We start from the raw sequence: 12274 nt of genomic DNA, 5'->3' as shown, positions 1-12274 counted from the left end.
AGGATGTCTGAATGACTGATTGTTTTGTCTGAAAATTTGTCTAAAAACAATCAAAAATCTGATAAACTTTATTAAAGATTAATAACAAAAAACAAACAATTGACAACAACAGAATTTGGTAATAATTAGCCTAATTAGCTATACGGATTTTTTTTTAGAAAATCAACTGAAATATCGATAAATTGTTGTGCTTTTTCCACATGTAAATAATGACCAGTATTGGCTATACTAACAAATTGAACTTTTGGCATTACCATTCGAATCTGATCAAATTGATTTGGTTGTACATAATCCGATTGTTCACCATAGATAATTAATGATTCACCCATAAATGGTCGACTTGTATCCAATTGATGAGCCATTCGATTTCGTACCAATGTTTCCAATGCACGTGTATTGAAATGCCATTTAATTTTACCATCATTATTATCTTGATAAAGATTGAGCAAGAAAAAATCAACGATAAATGTATTCGAAATATTTTCGATCAATATTGTACGGATATGTTGACGAGCTTGACTTAGATTCATTTCGGCAGGCAATTGTTGTATACAATTTTCAAGTAAATCAAAAAAATTTTCTGTAAGAAAATCAATTTTAGGTAATGTTGGCAGTGGACTTATATCGACTAAAATCAATCGATCTACACGATCCGGCCAATCGAATGCAAATTGTGATATAACACGGCCACCAAGGCTATGTCCAAGAAGATCGGCACGATCAATATGGTTTGTATCCATCCAGAGGCGAATATCTGATGCCATAGCACGCATATCTGATTTATCACCATCAACATGTGGACTTTCACCATGATTTCTAAGATCAAATGAATAACATGGCTGTTTTGTACGTGCACAAATTTGATTCATCAATGATCGTAAATTTGTTTTTGAACCAAAAAGGCCATGAAAACTGAGTAACGGTTTTTTGTTCAAATCTATTGAAATCGATTTTGGTTGAGCTTTCACAAAGGCTAATGGCACTGGTGATGGTCCTGTATTCGATTCATAGCGGATAGATTGCCGAAAGTAATTTCCGGTCGTCATCAATCTAAATCGAAAATTCATGATCGATTATCATTGATTATTCGAACGATCGAATGATTTAATTTACGCAATATCTCTGTTATAACTATGGAACACATTTTTGGTCGAAATAGTGGCGATGATAATAAATCCTCCCGTTCAATCGTTCAATGGTATTGATATGCAAACTTTTCATCAATTGAAATTGAAATGTTTATTTAAAAAATTTGTTTTTAAATTTTTTTGTTTTTAATAGAAAATTTTTTGTTAATCAATCATGTTTATTGTTGATTATTTTGGTTATTACTGTTGTTGTTGTTGTTGTTTATTTAGTTCATTCATCAATGATTATATTATTCTGGATTTCATCAAATGATCATCGTTTTCATCATCATCATCATCATTAAATCTATTTTTTTTTTCAAACCTACAACGTATAAAAATAAACACAAACACACACAAAAAATGGATCTATTTTATTATCCGTTTTATTTGTTGATATTTTTCATATTTGGTTATTTTTTATCAAGGTAAATTGAATTTTTTTGGGTGAAAACAATTTTTGAATTTTTTTTCTTTGGAATTAATATTTAGAATTTTTCTATGGCTGTTAAATTATTATCTACGATTGAAATTTCAAATCAATCTTCAAGTGAAATCCATCAGATTCAATTCATTACGAACAATACAATTGGCCTGTCCATCATTAGGCATTAATATCAATATCGAACATATTGGTCTTTCGTCCAAAATATTCAATTCTAAATATAATTCATTATTTGTATTGAAATTTTCCGATATTCGTCTTGAAGGTGATATTGCTGCTGCATTTTTAAAATTACGTTCAGCTACTTTATCAATCAATTCAGATCAAGCTCAATCAAATGATATTACATTTCGACAGGATGATGAAACCACTATTCAACAATTATTACGAACATTTTTCATCAATAAATTATCGATTCTAGCCAAAAAAACATTTTATTTAGGTTCAAATTATGTATCGTCAAATTTTCAAGTTTCATTACATAATATTAGTCTTATGCAATTGGGAGTTCCATCACGTGATTATCGTATAAATGATTGTCTTCTTCATTCGACCATACAGTTGATACAATTTGGTTATGCGAAATCACAAAATCAGATCACATTCCAAGTGGATGGATTTGCTATCAAAATGTTTAAATCTCAAACTTCAATTGTGAGCACAACGAATGAAAATGATGGTGGCGGTAAAAAATCTTACTTATTCCAATGTTCATTTCCATTTCGATTTGTTTATTCTCCTGGTGATCGATCTGCCGAAATGTTCATATCATCATGTGAGATTATCGTATATGACCTATTGAAATTAGCCAAAATGGCACCAAAACGTATGAATCGTATCGAAATGGGAAGTTTATCAAAGGCCAAAATTCTTGACAAATTGAATGATGACTTTTAATACCATCCTAAAAGGATCATTATTCAAAAGTGCTTCATTCAAATTAATTTCGGCAACTGTGAAATTGGTACGTGAATCTGGAAAAAAAGAGCTAACATTTTCGGTTGAACCTATTGAATTATTTTTAAATAAAGTGGATAATCATCGGCTAGAATCAGATCTATCGATAGCCAATTGTATACTACAAGATTCCGAATCAATCATTGATTTCTCGTTGAATAAATGTAAAACACTATGCACCATTGAAAGAGATAAACTAACGGACAAGCTATATATTCAGTTGATTTTGGAAATCCATAATTGTTCATTCATAATCAACATCGATTATTTGATAAATTTCTGGTTCCAAAACTATTTTGTTCAATTATTCCACAATGATTTCAATGGAAAAGTCAATAATCCTGTTGATGAATATAGTCATAAAGAAGTGGCGGCCAAATATATTAATAAATTTGTCTTTCTTATGGTCATCCATGATATATCATTATCGTTGAAACATTCAGAAAATTTCGGTATGGTTACTTATGGCCTTAAACATCTTAAGACAACTTGTGTTCGAAATGTAGATATTTTCCGTGAAACAAGTGTCGAATTGCTGCTTGAAACATTCTGGTGTTGGAATGGAAACATTCAACTTAAACCATTGAATCCGAATTCATTGAAAAAATACAATGAAAAACATGTACCATTATTCATGTCAACATTGTTACTCAAATTCGGTAATATGAATTCATCAGATCTTCGAATCAATTGTGTTATGGATGGTCTACAGGTTAGCCTCGAATATTTTCTGAACACTTTGGAGAATTTCAATCTAGAATCATTGAAGAATACGATTTCGATGAAAGATGGTCATAACAACATTTCACCAACTTTCCATTCACCATATAACCTTTTGGGACAAATTAATTTCACATCTGTAAATGTATTTACAAGACAATTAATGATGCGTATCGATTCTATGGCTTGTGATTTGAATGGTGCTAAAATAACAACCAGTATTAATGGATTCGGTGTCAATTCTATGTATGCTCCTTCTGCAACGTTAGCCTGTTTGAAAGCATCAGAATTGGTTCAACATCGAATTGTTTATTTTTCGGTTATGCGAATTAATTTTTGTCAAGATAATGGTCAAGATGTTGCCCTTAGTTTAACAGAAGAAATATTCATTCAATGGTGTCCGTTATTTCATGTTAATGTTCTTGAACTTTGGGAAGATTTTTATCATATTTATTTAAATTTTAAACCCGACATTCAATCTCAATCTTTATCTGTGACAGCCAACAATGACGATGATCTTCCAAATCGATACAAAACCATATAGTCTAAAGTTTGAAACTTGATGGAAAAATTTGTCTCGGAATTCTTCTTTCCGATGATGGTGATACGATGCGTTTTGAAACTGAATATTTTACCATCGCATATCAAAACCATAATCAATCGATGACAATCAAATGTGAATTGCTCAATATTTTCATCAACGATGTTCTCAATTGCAAAGTGGAACATCTGTTAATCGGTCATCTGGCAGCGGCTAAAAGCTATCTGGATCGTCGATCATTCAAACTAACTGAACAGGAACAAAATGATGCTATTGAAATTAATGTCGACAAAGTGACAATGAAATTTCCATATCAATTCAATTTTGCTTATTATTTTAATGAAAAATTTCTTACCATTGTTAAATGGCTACGATTATTCCATTCAAAACCAAAACAATCACAGCCACATTCTCCATCGATTGATCAAAAGACGTTATTATCGCCAGATTTTATCATAAAAATTCAATCAATACTCATGGAATTGGGTGATGATCCATTCGAAATACGATTGAATAATAACTATGAATTAATGGAAGATGAATTTAATGAAAGCCTTAAACGATGGAATATATTGATGGAAAAAATTAATGAAAAAAGTTGTGGCCGTAATAATGCTGCTTTATTGTTGACAGATGAATTAAGACGTGCATTTGATCGACAAAATGCTAAAACCTATGTTGAACGTTCGAATAAAATGTATGATGCAAATCAAACCGTACAACGGACACAATTGTTCACAATTAAAATGGAAAATTTTCAATTACATCTAATAGCAGATTCATCATATGATTCGTATGAGAAAAAAATTCGACTAATTAAACAAATTGATTTTCATAGTCCATTTCCGGAAGATCTTCGTTTTTCCACCATTTGGTGTCGACAATTATTTGCCAGTATTGGTGTTTGTGTCATATCGTTACGTGATTTTCCACAACCAATGTTGAATGCTAAAAAATTATATTTCAAAGGCGTATTACTTGGTGCCGAACAAGAAGCAAGTGCTCGTGCCAGACGAACATGTGAAATTGATATGGGACCGAATTTTGCTAGATTTAAAATTGAACGTTCAATGACCACAATGAAATTCTATCATGATATAATTAGTAATATATCGAGTATGATATACACACATGGTGCATGTTGGGAACCAATCCTACAACAGGTGAATTTGTCATTTGAATTAATTTTTCGTCCTTCAAATGATCCAAGTCCTAGTTTAACATGGTGGGATAAACTACGATTTCTTTTTCATGGTTCATTGAAAATGAGCAGTAAACAAATATCGATCGTATTTCATGCATCACTAGATCCATATAATTCAACCGAATTGATTGAATTTTCATTCGTTAATTCAACCACCCAAATCGATACTGGTAGAATTCAGATTCTATGCGATCTGGATGTATTTGTTCATGCTGCATCGAAATATGATGAATGTCGAATCATTCATTTGCCTGATGTGACCATTACATTCAATTTGAATTGGGATTGTAGTGGAACTAAAAATGATCATCATTCAGTAATGCCATGTGCACGGGATAAACTGCCTGAATATACCTGTAATCAGGTACATGATTCATATCGTGCATTTAGATCACACCATCTCAATCTTTCAGCATCGATTGAAACCAAAGAATATGATAATACCGATTCGAATGATAATCTGATAAATGATCAGACCACCGATCGTATACCATGTATATTGATCTATAATTCTACACTCAGATGGTTGGAGAATAAAAAATTTATGATTACCGGTTTTCCACGATTAACAAGACGAGGAAAATTGTACAAGAATACTCGTCCACGAAAAATGCCATTCACAAGATTATTCAAATCGATTCAATTGACAATTTATCTGCAAAAATTAGAGGTATGTACAAGATAACCTACAATCGACTCGATTAGCAATTAAGCCCAATGCATTTTTTTAATAATTTCAGGTCACTTATTGGTCATCATTCAATCGTAATCGTGGATTTAAAATTCGTAGTTCAAATTTATCACATAGTGCTCAACATGCACAAACATTCATTAAGATTAATGATAATCTTATCCATAGGTAAGTGATCAATAGAAAGATGGATTTTTGGTAGTAAAGCTAACTTTTTTTCTAATAAAAAAAAATCTCCCGTATACATAGGCCAAAACCATTATGGGAAACCATCTACATGAATTCAGAATTATCCGAAGTTGATATTGAATTATATAAGGCACAAGGAACCGGATCTGTTTCTCTATTGAATGTGCAAAAAGTAACATATAATCGTGAAACAAAATTACCACAAACCGTACAAGAAGAAGATGGTCCTAGTCCTACACATCGTGTTGTCGTTCATGGTCTAAAAGGTGCATGGACCAAAGATAATCGAGACATTGTAATCAGTTTATTTGATTCGTATTTCAAAACACAACTACTAAAACGTAATCTTTCGACTGAAGCACTTCGTTTATTCAAAGATCAATTGAATGGTACACCATCGAAAAATTCTGGCCATTCTGATTATCACCATTCCCATCATCACCATCATCATCATCATCAACAAAACCATCAACATTCTAGTCCTTATGTTTTATCCAAAGGAAATGCTGCAAATATGTTACAGAAATTAATTTCAGAAAGTGAATCATCTGAAAACATTGTCGATACCGAGCAAATCGAGAAAGGAATTAATGATCGACAACAATTGTATGGTATTGAAGCATGTCAAGGTAATGATGTTCTTCTTGACAATTGGCTTATTGAATTAGTCAATTCACAAGTTGTTTTACGTGGTTGTGAAACCGATGGCTATGTCATAGTAAGCGCTGCTAAAGCACAGATTATGCAACGGATACATAGGCCGGTATGGAAAAATCGAATTCTTTATTCAAAAACAACATGGCAAGGATCATTGGAATGTATGCAATACTATGCTACAGTCGATGCAGGTGGGCTTAAAATTTATCAGATTACCTGGTTAGATTTGGATGATATCGAAGAACCAATCAACAAAGAAATTGCCGAAATTCCCGATCTAGTGGGTAGTGGCCGTAGTGTTGGTGGTGTTGTCAATTCAGAAGCTGGTGGATCCACTTGTACTGAATCAATAAATACAGTACCAATTCAGTTACAACGAATTGTATCAAGATGTCGATGTAAATTTTTCTATGCAAGTTATGGAGAGAATGCCGATCCAAATAATTATGAATCGGTACCACCATTACCAGCGGATGATGATCTTTTACCTCTTGAACCATGGGATCGAGAAGTTGCCGTTGACACGTTTACATTGACTCATGATAATCTAGAAATATCGACAAATTCTCAACAGTATGCAATGATAATGGATCTTGTCAACAATTTGTTGCTCTATGTAGAACCACATAAGAAAGAAATTTATGAAAAACAACAACGAATCCGATTTAGTATGCAATTGAATTCATTGGAAGAACAACGTGAACCAATATCCGAGTTACAAGAAAAAGTACGTTCTTTATTAAACAAGATAAAATTACTTGAAAAAGAAAGCTTTATTCTATACAAGAAAATCAATCATCCTCATCAAGAAGAATGGAGGAAATTGGAAATCGAATCTGAATTGGAAAAATGTAAACGTGAATTGAATGTTGAAAGTGAAAATCTAAGCATTATGATTAATTGCTATAAAGAAGCACAATTGATTGCAATGAAAACTAAAGAAAGACAGGTGGCGGCACAAGAATCTCGTGTACCATTCATGGCCCAAGTAATTCGACGTAATGAAGTTTGTTTTCGACAAGCTCGTTGGCGTTTGACCGATTCTGATGGGCAACTTGGTCTGGCTGATCTTGAATTGAATAATTTCCTTTATACCAAAGTCAGCAAAAATGATGATTCTGTTGAACATTCATTTGAATTGGGTTACATACGTGTGCAGAATATGATACCAAATCAAGCCTATAGAGACGTATTACAACCGACTGAACTTCAACCAAACATGCCAGTCGATCGTAATCGAGCTCTGCGAATTCTTTGTATTGAACGAGCACCTGTTGGTGGCATAGCCGTTAAAGAGCATTTAGAAGTAAATGTCATCCCATTGACCGTTGGTCTTACTTATGCATTTTTCAAGAAAATGTTAAAATTTTTCTTTCCCGATCGAAATTCTGATACTGTTTCGGTTTCAACAGTATCCACATCGTCACAACAAGATTCAAACGATGCAATCGCACAGGATACAGATTCGGTTTCGATGATAAGTTCATCCACATCGTTATCATCATCAAAAGCGAAAACGAAAAAAAATTCTGCTCATCATCATCATCATCATTTGAAACGAGATGAAAGTATGGCTAGTCTTACGACATCACTTTCATCGTATAATTTCCCTATGATAAACAATTCAAAAATGGTCAAAGAAATTACACATATTGAAAAGATGCGTGAACGAGCATCGAAAAATCAGACATTTGTCTATATTAAAATACCTGAAGTACCGATCAAAATTAGCTACAAAGGTAATAAAAATAAGAATCTTTCTGATCTACATGATGTTTATCTGTTAATACCGACGATTGAATATCATAATCGAACATGGACATGGCTCGATTTATTGATGGCATTGAAAAATGATTCGAAACGTGTACTTTTATCACAAGCATTGAAACATAAATTTCATATATCAAAATCTAAACCTCTACTTGAACCGGAAAAGAAACCAAGTCAAGTGGCTAATAATCAGAATACAGAAGATGAGGATAAAGCTCGAATTCTATTAGGCAACATAGTTGTTCCACAGCAGAAAAATTCTCGCACTAAATCGCTGTTATCGTTTGGTGGTAAAAAGTGATTTTGTTAAACATTTCCTGTATTTTTTTTTTAATTAATCAAGTAACAAATTAAAAAAATGAACTAATGAATATTCTCAAACATCGGGCCAAATGAAGTTATCCTCTATTTTTGGATATTTTTTCTTAGCTCTTAGTCCAACCACTTGTGGTGTGTTACCAGGGAATGCATTCACACCATCGAAAAATGTATCCGTTTTTGGATTAAACCTCAATGGTTCGGGTATTAAGTTTAAATTTGGTGGCAACGTTGATTTTTCATATGCCCAAACATTATATTTGGATCGGCCACGTACAGGTATCATATAATATTCTCTTACATCATCGACTGTGTTCATTCGATAAAGTTCTGAATTGGTCACTTCATGATCAAATCGTTCCTGACATTTGGTAAGAAACTGTGAAAAAAAAAGATTTTGTAAAATTGTAACCATAAAAGATTTTCCAAGTCTTACATTGAACTTTTCAGTTAGATTGGAAAAAAAATTTGATCCTCGACAAATTTCCTGACAGATTTCATCAATAATTTGGCTGGTATTTTCCGGTGGATCGTATGGTTTTGTATCACGACATAAACTTTTTGACATAATAATGAGAAACTGAATTTTTTCAAAAAAAAAAAAAAAAATAAAGAAATCATACCCTGAAGATTTTAAACGATCAGCTAATTGTTGAAATTTATCTTCAGCCATTTGACGTGCTTGTTCTGGATCTGCATGTAGTCTATCGTTGAATTCGATTTTACGTATTTTTTTCAATTCATCTTCATATTCCATTGCTTTGACATTTTGCCATTTTTCACGTTTCGATCGAATATTAGTACGTTTACTTACGACAACTTTTTCACCATTCTGATTGATGACATAATGAGCTAATGGTCGAATTGTATGATTGCATAACGATTTCGTCGTTATTAATGATTTAGTCAGATTGATGATAAACATTTTTTTTTTTAAATTGAATCAATCAACACGTGAATCGGCACATCGATTCATATCAATGACCGAAACATATGACATGACGGCTATATACACCCGAAATGATCCACGATAGTGATGATTACGATAATCGGTGTGGCAAATAGAAAAAAAAATAGAATGTATTACACACAAACAGAAATAACCAGAAGACAAAAATCATTTAACCATCACAGTATGTGTGTTGTATGATTTTTTATAAATAAAAGAAAAAAAAAGGAAAAAACACCTCACCTCTTTATCATCATCGTAATAATTATCATCGCTAAGAAAAACAAATCGATCGACAAATAACATTGCCATCCTTGTAATCAGTCCGACCAAGATCTATCGACCTAAGCGCTAGTGTTTTTTTCTTTAAATTTCATATATTCCTAATAAATTTTTTTTTTTAATCATAACTCATCATCGCCACTTCTATTCATGAATGTTTGGTTGATTATTCAATGAAAATTTATTCATTACAAATTGTTAATGTTATCAAGTATAAAACACCTGGATAATAAATTAATTTGGCCAAAACAATTATTAATGCAAGTGGGTGTGTATAATCAGAATTATTTCAATTGCAATTGGAATGGCCGAACGTAAAGATTATGATTATTTATTCAAATTGCTCATAATTGGTGATAGTGGTAAGTTTGATTACTGAATTCAACAATTGAGAATCTAAATATTACCGATTTCAACTAGGTGTCGGAAAAAGTAGTCTATTGTTACGTTTTGCTGATAATACTTTTTCCGGAACATATATCTCAACAATTGGTGTTGATTTTAAAATTCGTACAATCGAAATCGATAACGAACGAGTCAAATTACAGATCTGGGATACAGCTGGCCAGGAAAGATTCCGGACAATTACCTCTACGTATGTTTGAAATCAAATCGAGTATTGCAGTTATATTTGTAAATGGGGTTTTTTTTAATTACTTAAATCTAGATACTATCGTGGCGCCCATGGTGTCATCATTGTATATGATGTAACGAATGGAGATAGTTTTCATAATATTAGCCGATGGCTACAAGAAATTGATCAAAACTGTGAAGTTGAAAATAAAATTCTAGGTAATCTAATCCAATCTCTTTGTCATTAAACTATTGAATCATTGTATTTTGTTGTTTTTATTTTTTCCTAGTGGGCAACAAAAACGATGATCCAAGTCTAAAAGTAGTATTGACAAAAGATGCTCAACGTGTTGCCGAATTGATGAAGATACAAATGTTCGAAACGAGTGCCAAAGAAAATATTAATGTTGAAGAAATGTTTTTAGCCATCACAAAGATGGTGTTGAGAACCAAAAAAGAACAACTAAATCGACAAACAAATGAAAAGAATGCTATAAAAATAGCTAAAGGAGGTGGTGGTTTCAAACCACGGAAAAAATGTTGTTAAAATTGCGCCTAATAACATCAATAATCTTATTTTTTCCATCCTCCTCCCCCCAAAAAAAAGTTTAAAGCCCTAATAATCAATTGATTGATATATTATACAGCATGTAATAAACATTTTACACACACACACACACAAACATAATTTTAAACTAATTTATTTATGTACAACATGAAACCTTGTTGCCACATATTAAGTGTTGATTATTATTATTTTTTTTCGTATAATGAATTTGTGTAAAGATGTTAAAATCAAATTCTAATTAATTAATTTTAATCAATCAAATCATCAAATATTTCTTTAAAACGATTATTGAATTCTAATTTTTCCAATACAAAATGTTCGATACTTAGCCATCTGGTATTCCGGTTTTTAACGGTGTTATTCCAAATCGATTGTCACTTAAGTCAAAGATATGAGTACTCCAAAAGAAAGTATCCGATTAGATCCGAAAACAGCGGCAGTTTTTCGTAAAAAAGGTTATTCCGTTGATAAAAAATTGAATGAAGGTGCCTTTGGTCAAGTGTACAAAGGTAGTAATACAAAAACGGGTGAATTAGTTGCCGTCAAAGTGATGGATTTGGATAAGGTGGGCGATAAATTCAAACAAAAATTTTTACCTCGTGAATTGGCTGCTTTGATCGGTATCAAACATGAAAGTGTCATTTGTATACACGATATAATCAGGGCGAATCACAAGATTTATATTTTCATGGAATTCGCAAATGGTGGTGACATTACTGGTTATTTGCACAAAAATGGATCAATTTCCGAACCATTAGCCTGTTATTGGTTCACTCAAGTATCGAATGCTTTGAGTTATATTCATGATGAATTAAAAATTGCACATCGTGATATCAAAATCGATAACATTCTTTTACATGATAATATGGCCAAATTAACTGATTTTGGTTTTGCAAAAGAAAGTTATGATTGCCATACGGATACGATTATAATGTCTGAAACGTTTTGTGGTACAGAACCATATTATAGTCCACAGATTGTGGCCAGAAAACCGTACAATGCATTCGCAGCTGATGTTTGGGCCATGGGTGTTACATTGTTCTGTATGCTTAACAATAAATTTCCATTCCATTTTGGTGATTCGAAAAAAATGCTAATCGAACAAACGGATAGAGATTTCATAAAAACTCGTTATGTTAAACGTTTTCCATCGGATTTAAGAAATTTTCAAGAAAAATTTTTTGTCGTCGATGAAACAATTCGTTGGCAAATTAGTGAAGTATTTCAACATCCTTGGATATTACGAAAAGGAAGATAGAAAAAAAATCAGTAAGCATCAAACA

The 12274-nt window shown here is 32.2% G+C and overlaps 5 protein-coding genes across 5 annotated transcripts; 3 read left to right on the top strand and 2 right to left on the bottom strand.

The window, feature by feature from the left end:
• Nucleotides 1-35: 35 nt before the first annotated feature.
• LOC124496696 (sn-1-specific diacylglycerol lipase ABHD11-like) lies at nucleotides 36-1161 on the bottom strand. Its single transcript, XM_047060254.2, has one exon. It carries the CDS (start codon nucleotides 1065-1067, stop codon nucleotides 135-137), a length of 933 nt encoding a protein of 310 aa, XP_046916210.2. The 5' UTR covers nucleotides 1068-1161; the 3' UTR covers nucleotides 36-134.
• A 272-nt stretch (nucleotides 1162-1433) lies between these two features.
• Nucleotides 1434-8682, top strand: hob (bridge-like lipid transfer protein family member hobbit). The gene is given in 6 exon segments (XM_075733064.1): nucleotides 1434-1555; nucleotides 1620-2454; nucleotides 2456-3773; nucleotides 3809-5664; nucleotides 5735-5853; nucleotides 5935-8682. Coding segments are annotated over 6 exon segments (6861 nt in total). The 5' UTR covers nucleotides 1434-1490; the 3' UTR covers nucleotides 8603-8682.
• Nucleotides 8603-9675, bottom strand: mRpL50 (mitochondrial ribosomal protein L50). Its single transcript, XM_047060268.2, has 3 exons — nucleotides 9243-9675; nucleotides 9056-9176; nucleotides 8603-8998 (listed from the first exon to the last, which is right to left on the bottom strand). Exons 1-3 carry the CDS (start codon nucleotides 9542-9544, stop codon nucleotides 8678-8680), a joined length of 744 nt encoding a protein of 247 aa, XP_046916224.2. The 5' UTR covers nucleotides 9545-9675; the 3' UTR covers nucleotides 8603-8677.
• A 4-nt stretch (nucleotides 9676-9679) lies between these two features.
• On the top strand, nucleotides 9680-11279 carry LOC124496722 (ras-related protein Rab-35). Its single transcript, XM_047060282.2, has 4 exons — nucleotides 9680-10212; nucleotides 10271-10445; nucleotides 10518-10642; nucleotides 10714-11279. The coding sequence occupies exons 1-4, from the start codon at nucleotides 10155-10157 to the stop codon at nucleotides 10968-10970; spliced, it is 615 nt and encodes a 204-aa protein (XP_046916238.1). The 5' UTR covers nucleotides 9680-10154; the 3' UTR covers nucleotides 10971-11279.
• A 103-nt stretch (nucleotides 11280-11382) lies between these two features.
• LOC124496703 (testis-specific serine/threonine-protein kinase 4) lies at nucleotides 11383-12249 on the top strand. The gene has a single exon (XM_047060262.2). It carries the CDS (start codon nucleotides 11383-11385, stop codon nucleotides 12247-12249), a length of 867 nt encoding a protein of 288 aa, XP_046916218.1.
• Nucleotides 12250-12274: the final 25 nt, after the last annotated feature.

Source organism: Dermatophagoides farinae, chromosome 7 (genome assembly GCF_024713945.1).
Source record: "Dermatophagoides farinae isolate YC_2012a chromosome 7, ASM2471394v1, whole genome shotgun sequence".
Lineage (NCBI taxonomy): Eukaryota > Metazoa > Arthropoda > Arachnida > Sarcoptiformes > Pyroglyphidae > Dermatophagoides > Dermatophagoides farinae.
This window is presented reverse-complemented; position numbering and strand designations above follow the sequence as displayed.